The following is a 17,316-nucleotide window of genomic DNA, read 5'->3' on the forward strand; positions in this document are numbered from 1 at the left end:
AGTACAGAAGATCATGTTTGATATTTAGTTCTGAATAGTGTAACAATGAATGAAACAATTCAGCTGTTTTCTTCTTTTTATCTGAACATGTGCACAGATCTAGATTGAAAAAACAGGATTAATGCAATTTGTAGAATTAGTCATTTCTGTTGTTGACAGGTGACAAATGTTTTCCTGTGAAACATAGTCTACAAAATAATAGAAACAAAGACATCAATGACAAATAGTATTTATTTCTGCATATTCCCTTCTGATGAATGGATATTTTCCACAGTGCAGAAGATCATGTGAAAAACATTAATGGTTTTCTATATGTTGTAGCAAAACTCTAAATATATATATAATAGAAAAAAATCCAAATATAAATTTACAAAAACAAAGTGCAAAAGCTTTGTAAGTGAATGCCGTCAGTGCAAGAATACAGTGCCAGGGTAAAGGGGTTTAACAGGGTTGGCTATACCTCTGGTTACCCCTGGAGTAAAAGCCCTTGTAGACTACTGGCCAAATGATTGCCTTCCCAAAAAGTATTTAAACAGGACACTACACTGGCTCACTGTCCTGTTTAATTAATATGAATGCTATTTGTTTAGAGATTCCTATTCTATTTATTAAAATGTCAATCTTCAGCTTTCTGCCCCTAATGATTCCTCTCTACAGGATCACGTTGTTTTCCTCTTCTTTATAATCAAACTTTCCTGCACTCCCTGTCTCTTCCACTATACATGCCGGCTGCAACTCCTCTCCTAGAGATTCTCCTCTGCACAAGCCTAAACGCTCTCTGTTCTGCTCCCAAACCTGAATTCTCCTTGTACCTTCACCCAGGCATACTGCCTCTTCTTCCTGCTCACAAAGTTCTATCCCAGAATCCCCTGTAACATGGCGTCTGCGCTCTGAAGCATTTCCCTTTTTCTCCTCAAGATTCCTGTCGTAATGTAGTAGAGATTCGGCTGTGGTATGTGCTTGCACAGTTTCTTCTGACACCACACTGGATCCCAGTGTCTCTGTTAAGTTCTCCCTCTGCTCTGGTAGTGCACTGTCCAAATTGGATGAACATGGAGCAGAATTCACATTAGTTGCAGGTTCCCTCAAAATCTCATGATATGGTGGTGGTGGTGTAGGAGGTTCCTGTGTCACCTCATCATAGGAAGGCAGTTTACAGTTTGACCACATCTCTGTTGGGATAATATAGGAAAGTCAGAGACACAGATGTAACATGATTTCAGGCTCCATGCAATAGGCAGAACTTTTAATGGAATACACAGGAACTGTAAACCAAACTGCTAGAAAAACATTTATAAACCAACCAACTTAAATGAATAGACTCATTAACTAAGAGGTGATCTTTTATGATTTTTTTTTACTTTAAACATTTATTTATTGCTATAGTTTGAAAAATAGTTGTTCTCAATATTTTATAGTGGAAACATTACATGCTCTAATTTGTAAGAGTACATCATTTTAACCCAAGTGACCCTGTAAATCTTTGTGTTGAAACTGCCGCAGACACAGTTGGGTTGTACAACTACAGCAACTGACTAGGTCAGCAACCATGTCTGTTTGTTATCAGCAGTACTCTGTGGTTCCCAGCGATACGTTAAAGGGCCACTGTAAGTAAATATTTTCTATGCCTGTTACTAACTAACTACCCCAAATACGCTTTTTATCAATAGCATTTCATTAACATATCTCTACCGTATATCAGAAATCTTGTCTGCAAATTTAATTGTTTTCCAAACCCACTCCGTGGGTATCCTTTGCTCTGTACCAATCCGTTTACAATACCTAGGTTTCAAAATGGCGCTTTAAACACAAAGTTATTGGTTTAAGTATTTTGAACACTCAGTGCTGAAAATAGTGGGCAGGATAACGTGACATCATCAGTGAATAAAAGATATAACTTTTAGAACGTTATGAAACTTCGTTTTGGAGAAAATATAGGTCAGAAGGTTTTAATTAATGTTTATTAACTTTAATATGTTAGTTGTTTAGCTTAAAAATTATAACAGAAAGTAATCCTTTAACTATGGGTTATGCATTGTATAGGCCCTAGTGTTTTTTTAACAATAATAGCCCTTTAGATTTAATACCTCTGCACCCCCCCCCCCCCTCCCACCACAAAGAAACCAAAATCACCTTTACTTGAGGCATTTTCCACTCTCTTAAAGTGTAAACACTGTGAGCTTGAGTGCAGCAAGTTGTGGTGCATACATTTTAGAGGAATAGAAATCATTTCTAAAAGCTTTAAGATTTAAAAGGTCATGAAATACCCAGATGTTAAAGCACTTGAAAGTGAAAGTATTCACACCCCACTGGGAGCATGCACCTGGCATGTGCAGGCACAGTCATGTTATTTCCCATGTTCATGTTATTCAGTTTAACCCCTTAAAGACCAAGGACGTGTCAGGCACGTCTTCCAATGGGTGTCAGTTAACGACCAAGGACGTGCCTGACACGACTCTGGGGTTTCAAGCGGTGGAAGCGATTGTGATCGCTTCCAGTCACTTTCAAGGTATTGCAGTGATGCCTCGATATTGAGGCATCACTGCAATACCTTTTTTTAGCCATTGATGCAGAGAGCCACTCTGTGGCCCTCTCTGCATCGGCCAGGGATGGTGCAGATCGTTGGTGGGTGGGAGCCGTAGCAGGGAGGCGGGTGGGCGGCCCAACGTTGGAGTGACTTCCTGATCCTGTCCCTGCAGTGCGCACAAGTCATCTGGAGCGTGCGGGGGATGTGCACACACACACACTATATTAAGCTGAGGGAGAGGGAAATTAATGTTTGTTCAGGGATCGGGGAGGGGGAGAGGGTGTTAAGGGGGAGCAGCTACACTACAGAAAATTGGGATTTTTTTTTCTAAAAGAAGCCATTGTTGGGGGGAGGTGGGGGAGGGAAGAGAGCTGTTTGAGTGGGGTCAGGGAGGGATCAGGGGGTGGGATGTGTCAGGTGGGAGGCTGATCTCTACACTAAAGCTAAAATTAAAACTACAAGCTACCTAATTAACCCCTTTACTGCTGGGCATAATACAAGTGTTGTGCGCAGCGGCATTTAGCAGCCTTCTAATTACCAAAAAGCAATGCCAAAGCCATATATGTCTGCTATTTCTGAACAAAGGGAATCACAGAGAAGCATTTACAACCATTTGTGCCATGATTGCACTAACAGTTTGTAAATAATTTCAGTGAAAAACCTAAAGTTTCTGAAAAAATGAATGATTTGTTTTATTTGATCCCATTTGGCAGTGAAATCGTGGCATGAAATATACCAAAATGGGCCTAGATCAATACTTTGTGTTGTCTACTAAAAAAAAAAATATACATGTGAAGGGATATTCAGGGAGGGAAATTACAGCTAAACACAAACACTGCAGAAATGTAAAAATAGCCCTGGTCCCAAATGGTCAACAAATGGAAAAGTGCTCTGGTCACTAAGGGGTTAAGGATGTTTAGTTTGAAATCTCATAAGATTAAAGCAAAGTATAACATTACCAACTTGCAGCTGGACAGAAGCTGGAGTATAACTGTTACCAGAGAAGGTGATTTATAAGCTGAAGTCATTTTTAGGTATTGAGTTGCACCAAAGAAGAGGAACGCACCTGTGCACAAGTGAATAGCACTTCTTACAGTGCACAGAGCAATGCTAATATGAATACATGACAACACTATTATCCCATAACCATACCTTTGTTGCCCTAATATTCAACATATAAAGTAGGATATTTGTTAGCATCCTTAATTATTCTAAAATACCTATCGGCTAGATTACGGATTTTGCGGTATGGGTGAAAAAGCAGCGTTAAAGGGACACTAAACCCAAATTTTTTATTTTGTGATTCAGACAGAGCATGCAATTTTAAGCAACTTTCTAATTTACTCCTATTATCAAATTTTCTTCATTCTCTTGGTATTTTTATTTGAAATGCAAGAATGTACGTTTAGATGCCGGCCTATTTTTGGTGAATAACCTGGGTTATTCTTGCTGATTGGTGGATAAATTCATCTACCAATAAAAAAGTGCTGTCCATAGTGCTGAACCAAAAAAGAAGCTTAGATGCCTTCCTTTTCAAATAAAGATAGCAAGTGAACGAAGAAAAATTGATAATAGGAGTAAATTAGAAAGTTGCTTAAAATTGCATGCTCTATCTGAATCACGAAAGAAAAAATTTGGGTTCAGTGTCCCTTTAAGGCTCTTTTTCACTACCGCTGGTGTTACGAGTCTTGCAGGTTTAGCTGCACCGCACACTTTTTTGGCCGTAACGCAACGTAATTACTGCAGCTTTAAAAAAGTCCTTTTTCAATGGACCTTCCACAGCGCCGGTATTACGAGTCTGCCTGGGAGGCCAAAAAGTGAGCAGTACAGCCTATAACTACAAGATCCATACCGTAAACTGAAAGTCAGTAGTTATGGGTTTTACGTTACAAATCTGTAGCATAAAACTCATAACTAAAGTGCTAAAAAGTACACTAACACCCATAAACTACCTATTAACCCCTAAACCGAGGCCCTCCCGCATTGCAAACACTAAAATAAAATTATTAACCCCTAATCTGCCGCTCTGGACATCGCCGCCACTATAACATATTAACCCCTAAACCGCCACACTCCCGCATCGCAAACACTAGTTAAATATTATTAACTCCTAATCTGCCGCCCCTTACCTACATTTATTAACCCCTAATCTGCCACCCCCAATGTCGCCGCCACTATACTAAATTTATTAACCCCTAAACCTAAGTCTAACACTGACACCCCCTAACTTAAATATAATTAAAATAAATCTAAATAAAACCTACTATCATTACCTAAATAATTCCTATTTAAAACTAAATACTTACCTATAAAATAAACCCAAAGCTAGCTACAATATAACTAATAGTTACATTGTAGCTAGCTTGGGGTTTATTTTTATTTTACAGGCAAGATTGTATTTATTTTAACTAGGTAGACTAGTTATAAAACCTAACCTGTCTTACACTAACACCTAACCTTACACTACAATTAAATCAATTACCTAAATTAAATACAATTACATAAATTACAAAAAAAAATAACACTAAATTACACAAAATAAAAAAAATAAATTATCACATATTTAAACTAATTACACCTAATCTAATAGCCCTATCAAAATAAAAAAAAGCCCCCCCCCAATAAAAAAAAAAACCCTAGCCTAAACTAAACTATCAATAGCCCTTAAAGGGGCCTTTTGCGGGGCATTGCCCCAAAGAAATCAGCTCTTTTACCTGTAAAAAAAAATACAAACAACCCCCCAACAGTAAAACCTACCACCCACACAACCAACCCCCCAAATAAAATCCTAACTAAGAAAACCTAAGCTCACCATTGCCCTGAAAAGGATGGGCATTGCCCTTAAAAGGGCATTTAGCTCTTTTTCAAGTGCCCAAACCCCTAATCTAAAAATAAAACCCACCCAATAAACCCTTAAAAAAGCCTAACACTAACCCCCGAAGATCCACTTACAGTTTTTGAAGACCCGACATCCATCCTCAACAAGCGGCAGAAGTCCTCATTGTAGCTGGCCGAAGTCTTCATCCAGGCGGCGAAGTCTTCATCCAAGCAGCATCTTCTATCTTCATCCATCCGGCGCGGCTCCATCTTCAAGACATCCGGCGCGGAGCATCCTCTTCAATCGAAGTCTTCTTGCAGAATGAAGGTTCTTTTAAGTGACGTCATCCAAGATGGTGTCCCTTGAATTCCGATTGGCTGATAGAATTCTATCAGCCAATCGGAATTAAAGGTGAAAAATCCTATTGGCTGATGCAATCAGCCAATAGGATTGAGCTTCAATCCTATTGGCTGATCCAATCAGCCAATAGGATTGAGCTTGCATTCTATTGGCTATTCCAATTACCAAAAAGCAATGCCAAAGCCATATATGTCTGCTATTTCTGAGCAAAGGGGATCCCAGAGAAGCATTTACAACCATTTGTGCCATGATTGCACTGTTTGTAAATAATTTGATCGCATTTGGCGGTGAAATGGTGGCATGAAATATACCAAAATGGGCCTAGATCAATACTTTTGGCTGTCTACTAAAAAAAAAATATATACATGTGATGGGATATTCAGGGATTCCTGACAGATATCAGTGTTACAATGTAACTATCGCTAATTTTGGGGGGGGAAATGGTTTGGAAATAGCAACGTACTACTTGTACTTATTGCCCTATAACTTGAAAAAAAAGCAAAGAACATGTAAACATTGGGTATTTCTAAACTCAGGATAAAATTTTGAAACTATTTAGCATGGGTGTTTTTGGTGGTTGTAGATGTGTAACAGATTTTGGGGGTCAAAATTAGAGAAAGTGTGTTTTTTTCCATTTTTTCATCATGTTTTATAAAAAGAAATTATAGTAAATTATATGATATGATGAAAATAACGGTATCTTTAGAAATTCCATTTAATGGCAAGAAAAACGGTATATAACATGTGTGGGTACAATAAATGAGTAAGAGGAAAATTACAGCTAAACACAAACACCGCAGAAATGTAAAAATAGCCCTGGTCCTTAAAGGGGCAGTAAACCTAGAAAATAATGTTATATAATTCTGCACATAGTGCAAAATTGTATAACATTATCTTAGCCAAACTTTATGCAACATAATATTGCCGGTGAAATCTGATTAAAAAAAAGAGGGTTGGGACTTCCGGTGGGCGGAGCAACCAGGTGGCAGCAAGAAGAAAGAGCTCTGCAGAACAGCTCTTAAAAAAAGCAATTAATCGCTGCCACCAGCTAACCCACGCTACTTTTCTTGCTGAGCAGGCATCCTAATTTATGCGGGCACTTGCTGCAGCTGAAACCTGATGCGTGAAGGGCCCCTACATCATGCCCTTGCCCCTGAGAAGAGACAGCAGTAAAACTGCCTACACCATCTTATAAACAGCAGCTGAGGCCTCCTACAATCCTGGATGCAAAGTAGGATTCAACATGCTGATGTGCAAAGATAACCTCATCCAGGAACTGACCATGCTGTTTACACCTTCACTGGACAGATTGCTATCTGCCTGATCAGAGTTATGCCAGGAAGTTTAGGGAGTTGTGAAAGGCACCAAACCGATAATGACCATGTGTGAAGATCACAAGGAAAATTCTATTACTGAGTACCCAATACAGCATGGCTATGTGAAGTATGCTGACAATCTAACTGTTCTCATATTGGACTCTCATAACGGCTGCTCAGAGGATATATCTCTTGGATCACTGAGACTCCCACCTAAGACTACAGAAACATGCCCTGAGGTCAGTTTAAACATAACAGATTTGTGCCTATTTGATTTACTGATGTCAGCTCCGGAGCTACTAGCAGCTGGCTGCTCTCAGAGGAACCCTCAGTGTTATAAACTTACAAGACCATTTCAGTGGAGCAACACGTGGGCAGACTGTCTGGATAGAAAAGATGTAAAGCTCTGCAGGCCCTTTTCAGGGACAGCTGCAATATATTTCTCATTCCACACTTGGAGCAGTTTATGTCCTGTTCACTCATGCTTTGATTGCAGTGTTCATCCTCTCCCTGCTCATGTAGGAGTTGGATGATATCCTTTGCAGAGATAGGGTATTAATTCACCCCTGAGAAAGACAGTTCCGGCTAACTAGGAAGACGCTCCAAACAGTGGTAAGTAAATTCAAAAGATTTCTTTATTCAAAGCACTGTGCACTAAAAACAAAGAGCGGACAATAGCTAGAAATGACCTCCACCCAAATCAAGTAGTGGTCACATAAAGGCAGTAACAGCAGACGCGTTTCATGCGGGTCCACCGCACTTGATCACTGCTTAGCATAAGAAACTGCCTATAGTCTATTTAAAGGGGCATATAATTAGGCAATTAACATCATATGTGTCCAACTTAGTAATTCATAAAGCCTTAAACAATTAATCCCTAATTCATAGACTGTAATGTACAGGACACAGGAAGGTTTGCACACACAACAATACAAGTTTATACTTATATAAACAATCAAAAACAACAAAAAACAGCAAAAATAACAAAACATGAAAGGGGAGCAAAGTAGATAATCGATTCAATCTCAAGAAAAATTACAAACAATTATTATTATATATACATAGTTTCTAATTCATGATTTATAATATTTAATTTTTAATTATTAATTTTTATAATTCTTATAATTTAGTGAACAGTAACAGATGAAAGAAGGGGCAAATGAGGTATCATATATTGTTGTTGATACTATTATTTAATTATAACTCAAATTCAAATTTAATTTTAATTTCAATTCAAATATTGGCTTAATTGCTATAGTACACAAAAACCAAAAAAATTTTTGTGTTTATTTAAACAAAGAGATTGACATCGGCTTCAACATTCAAGCCAAGAGGGGTCCTAGTATTGAGATGAAAAATCCATCTAACCTCCTTTTTGCTTAAATAATGTTCTCTGTCCCCACCTCTCTTGGAGAAAGGAACATGATCAATTGCTTGGAAATTTGCCAGGCTAGAATTTTCCCAAATGTTCAAATTTAAAATGGGTGGCAACAGAGGTGAACACATCAGGGTCCTTAATTCACCCCCCTCATGTTTGGGACTTCCATAATGGACTGCTTTAAAGAGATGGCAGTGCACCATCATTTACTTATGACTTATGACAGGTTGCTTACAACCTTGATAAAAAATATGCCTGCAATCCTTTTTTTTTCTTTTGAATATTCAACAGCAAGTATTCAGCAATGTATATTTTGTTTACTCCCTATCAATGCTGTCTCAGTCATCACATTGAATGAAACAATTTGCATTTTATACTCTGATACCTCATTTTGCTTTCTATGTGTATATGTAGGAAAATATGGTTTCCCTTTCTTAGTTACATACTTTAGAGTTAACATATTGAGGTTGCCCAGTGCTGAAAACCCCTGATTTGTATCCACAGTATAACCTAGACATTGGTATTATTGCTTATAGATTTTGTTAATGATTTCTCAATCCTGCCTCTTTTTTTTTTTTTTTACATTGTAGGATGCAATTTGTATTTTCTGATATACTTCAGTTTACTCTATATGCAGAAGCATGCTGTTTTACTTATTAGAATTATTTGCAGTCTCAAGCATCACTTGTGTTTAATATACTGGGATTGCCCAGTCTGTTTCCACAGTATAGCCTTGACATTAGTAGCATTACTTAAACATTCCTGCCAATTATCTTTCAGTGCTGCCTCTCTCTTCATATTGAATGATGCAACTGGTATTTCATGCCTTGGCTTAACTCATCTCATATTATAAAAGCCTGCTGTTTCACTTTATTGGTTTCATCTACAACGACTTGTATGTGTGGGCATGTATGTATATGTATGTGTGTGTGCGTATATATATATATATATGCACAACTGAATGTAACTTGGTTTCTTTGTGAGCACCACATATACATATATTCCATCTTCTATAAAGCTGCATATTACCTGTTATACCCACTGCAACGAGAATTAGTATATGCTTTTGGGCATACCACCAGTGTTAATATTTGGTTTTACGTTTTGTTTTATGTTTTGTTGTATGTTTTGTTGTATGTTTTGTTCTGTTCTTAGTTAATATAAAAAAAAAATTAAGAGGCACAGGTTTAGTATAAAATGGTACTCGACTAGTCCTTTATGTACCTCTCAATGTTAAGATCTCTTTTATACAGTCTCATTCCTTTGTATTCAGATTTGCATAGTCCATATATACCTTTGAGCAATATACCACCTTCTTCTGTAACGCTCAATAGCAACTAGACCACAAATGTTAATATACGGATGTTTAATATGTAGCATTTCTTTAATGTCTTATAACTATGCCTTGTAAATGCTGATATATATCTACTTGTACCTGTGTTTCTTTAATAAAAAAAGAATGTTTTTCAGACCGCCGCTCTTGCTCTACTGAGTGGGTCTGGTTTTCCCCCTGAGCACATCTGGGCACCTGTCTAGTCACAGCCCGGCCCGATTGCGCCATTACACTCAATGTGGCTCGCTCCTGCTCTGTCTGATAGTGGGAGCGAGCTACATTGAGTGTAATGGAGCGATCGGGCCGGGCTGTGACTAGACAGCAGCTGCCCAGATGCGCTCAGGGGGAAAACCAGACCCACTCAGTAAAGCAAGAGCGGCGGTCTGAAAAGCCCTCTTTTTAAATCAAATTTCACCGGCAATATTATGTTGCATAAAGTTTGGCTAAGATAATGTTATATAATTCCGCACTATGTGCAGAATTATATAACATTATTTTCTAGGTTTACTGCCCCCTTTAACGGTAGAAAATTGAAAATCGGGTGTCCTAACAGCGTTCGAGTAAGGACGCACATCTTAAGAGCTCCGGAGGAATTTTCGGTAAACCGCCGAATATCAAATCCTAATAACAGTATCTACATAAGAATCCTAAGATATAACATTGCCCTACCTTGTGAGGCTCTGATACAGCTTTGCTCTGCTGTTTTCATGAAACTGGAGCCACAGATTAGACACAGAAGACCTAGAGCGGCGGCTCAACATTAGGTGAACCCCCCCTGGGAAACCGGGTTACACTACCATAACTGGACTGCGTAGATTTAGCATAAAAAATTGCATTACTTATCTATGAAACTCCAGCTAGGGGAGATATACAGTATATTCATATCCAGCGACCATGCCTGTTGAGAAGCTATTACAGCACCTAGACACCATCTTTAGTAGAATGGAGGAGCTGCTACATTCTCTAATGGACAAATCGCTACCAGACTACATTTTAAGAGATTTAGCAGAAGATGCTATGGGACTTCCCCAGCCGGTCGATTGCATAACAGATCCCATTCAGGAATATGACATATCATTAAAAAAAGACGTCAATCACCAAGGCGTTGATACAGGAAGACAGACCACGAGAATCACTAGATGATTTTGCTTACCCTCCGGTACAAAGGGCCCATCGGAAACTTCAACTAAAATCTAACAGACAGCCTTCTAAAAAAAACAATACTACAACAAAAAAACAAACAAGCAAATTGTCGCTATGGAAAAGGGGCAAGATCTCTAAAATGGCGTCTAATCTCCTGGGCGCGCCAATTCTGAAACTCACCACAGCTGACCGATCACTACTAAATCAGCTCAAACGCAGTAAAAAACGCATCCAGAAGACACCATGGACTGATCATACCACATTGGGTCCCCGACAAGTAAGAGATGACTTTGGATCATCACCACATCTCTCCACTGCATCGCAATTGGGATTCAATACAATCGGCAAACTAGCCCGAACTTTACATTACTCACATAGTCTTGGCCTTCCTTGTCAAGCCTTTACCTGGATTCCTGACATAGACGTTATCTGTGATTATGATATAGTACCTGCTTGTAGAAGGAGATTTGTCTCGGGTTAAAACTAGAGGACACAGTTCTTATTTCTGGTCTATTTAGTTAAGTTTATGTGTTTCCTGTTTAGCGATACTGTTTAAAGTTAAGTTTTTGATTTACTAAAATGTGAGTTTAAAAATGTAGTCGCATATAAACCCTCTATAACATTACCTAATGCGTAGTTCTAATGTTTAACTCTATTCAGTGACATTAAGAGATAATATAACTTCATTTTTGTTACGTGCCTTTATTAACAATATTTAAATAAGGCAACTATGGGATATATACATGTTCCTACATATATAACCACCACCACAGATCTTATATATCATTGTCCTGTGTTTTGGTCCTTACTTTGCGGCCAGCGGCCAGGGCCGTGTTGGGGCTAGGGCGCTAGACTATTTTGTACGGAACACACAGTGATAGCATACACTTGATTAGGAAGAGAAAATAACTACATAATCTCTTTTACATATATTATATTTACTTTCTAGTTCACTAGACGGTGACATTACTTTACTTAAGCTGACAATTTATGTTCTATATCATGTGAGAGGTTTGCCTTTATATGGATATATTGTATTACATTTAACCCAATTGTTTTATACTCCCCACTCTATGGCTGTAATATCACCTTTTTTCCCATAGAAATATTGTGCATTATAGGTAGGAAAGGCAATTACCTACTGCAGCCGAGGGAGCGACTCCTTGATAAGCCATGAGACTGATCTCTCTCTGCCTTTGCTCCTGCTGATTTCTAAGCTTGATCCTACGATGACGATAAGCGCAGCAGCATCCTGCCATTATAATCAGAGTCCAGGCGAGCCAGAACCCTGTATGAGTAGACAGCAATTTAACACTATATTAAAAGACCCTCATACAGAGATATGCAATACAAGACATCACTTCATAATCATAGGGTTTACACTCACATTTTATATGGCCTTTAGCTGCCTAAAAACAGCCACCTAATGTATAAAACAATTACTAGTAAGAAGTACCATGTGTCAGAACATAAATTATATAGCATTTCCCTGTGAACAAAAAGGTGAAACTCCTATACTCATATAAACCAAGGGAAATGTTCTAATATTACAGGTCAATCACAATTACTCCACCAATATGACTCAGTAAATGTGGAATTACATCTTCATGGTGTAAAATCCCTAAACATTGCTTAAAGGGACATTAAACACTTTAAAATAGTAATATAAAATGATAAATTGTATATAATAAAACAACTCTGCAATATACTTTCATTATTTATTTTGTCCCCTTTGCCTGTAATTCCATTCTGAAATTGTGAGCATTTCAGTTCCTGTTAGAAATGGAAGTGCAGAACACTGTTATATTCCTCACAGTCATTGGCTGCACACTCTAGTGACCTATTTATAACTGTCCCTAATTGGCACAGCAGAGAAGTTAACCTAAGTTACAACATGGCAGCTCCCATTGTTTTATAGACATTTAAATTTTACACTTATTTCGTCAATATTTAAAAAACTAATAAAACTTAAAAAAATACATCTGCATGTTATTCTCAGAATAATCTTTTCTTTGAATGCATCATTCTATCTAATATTTATTTAGTGTTTAATGTCCCTTTAAAGGGATATGAAACCAAATAGTTTTTTCTTTTGTAATTCAGCTAGAACATTTAATTTTAAACAACTTTCTAATTTACTTCTTTTATCAAATTTTCTTTGTTCTTTTGATATCTTTTGTTTAAAAGCAGGGATGTAGGCTTAGGAGCTGGCCCATTTTTGGAGCACTATATGGCAGCCGTTTTGAAAGAATGCTATCTATTTGCAAGAGCACTAGAGGACAGCAATAGTCTCCTGCCATGTAGTGCTCCAGATGACTACCTAGGTATCTCTTCAACACAGAATATCATGGGAACAAAGCAAATTTGATAATAGAACTAAATTGGAAACTTTTTTTTAAACAATGTGCTCTGTCTGAATCACAAAATACATTTTTTGGGTTTCATATCCCTTTAAACAGACCAAACCTTAAAAAAATAATTTCATTTTACTGATATTTACTATAAACTAAGGGAAAACAGACTTCAAAATATTTATGTAGCACAGGGTGCAGTACTGTATTAAGTAACTTACCATACTTAAAGGGACAGTCAACACCAGAATTGTTATTGTTTAAAAAGGTAGATAATCCCTTTATTACCCATTCCCCACTATTGCATAACAAACACAGTTATAATAATAGACTTTTTACCTCTGTGATTATCTTGTAACTAAGCCTCTGTAGACTGCCCCCTTATTTCAGTTCTTTTGACAGATTTGCATTTTAGCCAACCAGTGCTTACTCCTAGGTAACTTCACGTGCGTGAGCTCAATGTTATCTATATAGCACACATGAACTAACGCCCTCTAGTGGTGAAAACTGTCAAAACACATTCACATAAGAGGCAGCCTTCAAGGTCTAAGAAATCAGCATATGAGCCTACCTAGGTTTAGCTTTCAACTAAGAATACCAAGAGAACAAAGAAAAATTGGTGATAAAAGTAAATTGGAAAAACAACACGGCTCCTCTGCTCTCAACTGCACCTGATGATAATGAGGGCTGCTCTGACAGCTCCAGCAGCTCGTCACCTCAAACACCTGAAACTGCTGTTGATCCACCCATTACCTATAAGACCATCAAAGCTTTGATAGACCAAGTTAAAGTTTGCATAAAGGAGGAATGTGCAGACTTGAAAAAAGACATCTTGGATTTGGGCCGCAGAGTTGACTCACTTGAGGAGCATGAATATGTCTTTTCTCAGAAGATAGCTGATTTGACTTCCAAAGTCTCACATCATCACCAAAGTTTCGCAGACATGGAAGACAAGCTAGACGACCTCGAAAACCGCACTAGGCGCAATAATTTGCGCTTTCGAGGCATTCCTGAAACAGTTCAAAACAATGAGATACGAGAATATCTACAAGGGGGTCGATCCGATATAAATCGTCGCCCGCAAAAGCCGGCGACGCCAATATTTGCGCGGGTTTGGTATCACATATACGGCGTAACCTAGAAGTTACGCCCGTATATTTCTGCCGTCGCCCGCAGTTTTTTGGGCCATAGGCAGGTATACCAAACCCGCGCAGTTTGGTATCCAATATGCAGCGTAAGGACTTACGTGGCGAAAATGGAGAAAACTTACTCCATTTTCACCTTGCCACAAAAAGCAGCCGTAAGAAGCCTTACGCTGACTATTGGAGCCCCGTAACTCCCTAAACTAACTAGAAAATAAACCTAACACCTAACGCATGCGCAATGTCTATCTCCCTGTCAACCGCGATCTGCTAAAATAAACCTAACACCTAACGCATGCGCAATGTCTATCTCCCTGTCAACCGCGATCCCCCCCCCCCGAAATCCCTAATAAAGTTATTACCCCCTAAAGCGCCGCTCCCGGACCCCGCCGCCATCTACATAAACTAACCCCCTACTGTGAGCCTCTAAAACCGCCGCCATCTACCTTATCTATCCCCTAATCTGACCCCTTACACCCCCGCCACCTATATAAAAATTATTAACCCCTAATGTAAGCCCCTTACACCGCCGCCATCTCTATTAAAATGATTAACCCCTAATTTAATCTACCTACCCCGCCGCCAGCTATATTATCTATATTAACCCTAAGTATATTATAGTTAATATAGGTATTACATTATATATATTAACTATATTAACCCTAATTATATTAGGGTTAATATAGTTAATATAGTTACTATAGTATTTATATTAACTATATTAACTCTATCTAACCCTAACTAAATTTATATTAAATTAATCTAATTCATTTATAAACTAAAATATTCCTATTTAAATCTAAATACTTACCTATAAAATAAACCCTAAGATAGCTACAATATAATTAATAATTACATTGTAGCTATGTTAGGGTTAATATTTATTTTACAGGTAAATTGTTAATTATTTTAACTAGGTATAATAGATATTAAATAGTTATTAACTATTTAATATCTACCTAGTTAAAATAATTACCCAATTACCTGTAAAATAAATCCTAACCTAAGTTACAAATACACCTACACTATCAATAAATTTAATAAACTACAAACATCTATCTAAAAATACAATTAAACTAAATTACAAAAAAAACAAACACTAAATTACAAAAAATAAAAAAAAGATTACAAGATATTTAAGCTAATTACACCTATTCTAAGCCCCCTAATAAAATAATAAACCCCCAAAATAAAAAAAATTCCCTGCCCTATTCTAAATTCAACAAATTTCAAAGCTCTTTACCTTACCAGCCCTTAAAAGGGCCTTTTGTGGGGCATGCCCCAAAGAATTCAGCTCTTTTGCATACAACAAATACAATACCCCCCCCCCATTACAACCCACCACCCACATACCCCTATTCTAAACCCACCCAAACCCCCCTTAAAAAAGCCTAACACTACCCCCCTGAAGATCTCCCTACCTTGTCTTCACCACACCGGGCCGAACTCCTGATCCGATCCGGGCGATGTCTTCCTCCAAGCGGCAAAGAAGAATTCTTCCTCCGGCGATGTCATCCTCCAAGCGGCAAAGAAGAATTCTTCCTCCGGCGACGTCTTCCTCCAAGCGGCAGCAAAGTCTTCATTCTTCCGGCGGCATCTTCAATCTTCTTTCTTCGCTCCGCTGCCGCGGAGCATCCATCCCGGCCGACTGCTGAACTTGGAATGAGGTACCTTTAAATGACGTCATCCAAGATGGTGTCCGCCGAATTCCGATTGGCTGATAGGATTCTATCAGCCAATCGGAATTAAGTTAAAAAAATCTGATTGGCTGATTGAATCAGCCAATCAGATTCAAGTTCAATCCGATTGGCTGATCCAATCAGCCAATCAGATTGAGCTCGCATTCTATTGGCTGTTCCGATCAGCCAATAGAATGCGAGCTCAATCTGATTGGCTGATTGGATTTAAATAGGAATATTTTAGTTTATAAATGAATTAGATTAATTTAATAAGAATTTAGTTAGGGGTGTTAGGGTTAGATAGAGTTAATATAGTTAATATAAATACTATAGTAACTATATTAACTATATTAACCCTAATATAATTAGGGTTAATATAGTTAATATATATAATGTAATACCTATATTAACTATAATATACTTAGGGTTAATATAGATAATATAGCTGGCGGCGGGGTAGGTAGATTAAATTAGGGGTTAATCATTTTAATAGAGATGGCGGCGGTGTAAGGGGCTTACATTAGGGGTTAATAATTTTAATATAGATGGCGGCGGTGTTAGGGGCTCACTTTAGGGGGTTATAGATATAATATAGCTGGCGGCGGGGTACGGGAGCGGCGGTTTAGGGGTTAATAACTTTATTAGGTTGCGGCGGGGTACGGGAGCGGCGGTTTAGGGGTTAATAGCTTTTTTATTGAGCTCGCATTCTATTGGCTGTTCCGATCAGCCAATAGAATGCGAGCTCAATCTGATTGGCTGATTGGATCAGCCAATCGGATTGAACTTGAATCTGATTGGCTGATTCAATCAGCCAATCAGATTTTTTTAACTTAATTCCGATTGGCTGATAGAATCCTATCAGCCAATCGGAATTCGGCGGACGCCATCTTGGATGACGTCATTTAAAAGGTACCTCATTCCAAGTTCAGCAGTCGGCCGGGATGGATGCTCCGCGGCGGCGGAGCGAAGAAAGAAGATTGAAGATGCCGCCGGAAGAATGAAGACTTTGCTGCCGCTTGGAGGAAGACGTCGCCGGAGGAAGAATTCTTCTTTGCCGCTTGGAGGAAGACATCGCCCGGATCGGATCAGGAGTTCGGCCCGGTGTGGTGAAGACAAGGTAGGGAGATCTTCAGGGGGGTAGTGTTAGGCTTTTTTAAGGGGGGTTTGGGTGGGTTTAGAATAGGGGTATGTGGGTGGTAGGTTGTAATGGGGGGGGGGGGTATTGTATTTGTTGTATGCAAAAGAGCTGAATTCTTTGGGGCATGCCCC

The 17,316-nt window shown here is 38.4% G+C and overlaps 1 protein-coding gene across 1 annotated transcript in view; it reads right to left on the reverse strand.

Annotated features, from left to right (window-relative positions):
- Positions 1-213: 213 nt before the first annotated feature.
- LOC128663475 (WW domain-binding protein 1) overlaps positions 214-17,316 on the reverse strand; it is an 88,597-nt gene continuing 71,494 nt past the window's right edge. Inside the window, exons 3-4 of the mRNA XM_053717820.1 lie at positions 12,014-12,163; positions 214-1,172 (exon numbers count right to left, since the gene is read on the reverse strand). Coding sequence (XP_053573795.1) covers positions 652-1,172; positions 12,014-12,163 — 671 coding nt within the window. The 3' untranslated portion in view covers positions 214-651. The remainder of the gene's footprint in view (positions 1,173-12,013; positions 12,164-17,316) is intronic.

This window comes from Bombina bombina, chromosome 6 (genome assembly GCF_027579735.1).
Source record: "Bombina bombina isolate aBomBom1 chromosome 6, aBomBom1.pri, whole genome shotgun sequence".
NCBI lineage: Eukaryota > Metazoa > Chordata > Amphibia > Anura > Bombinatoridae > Bombina > Bombina bombina.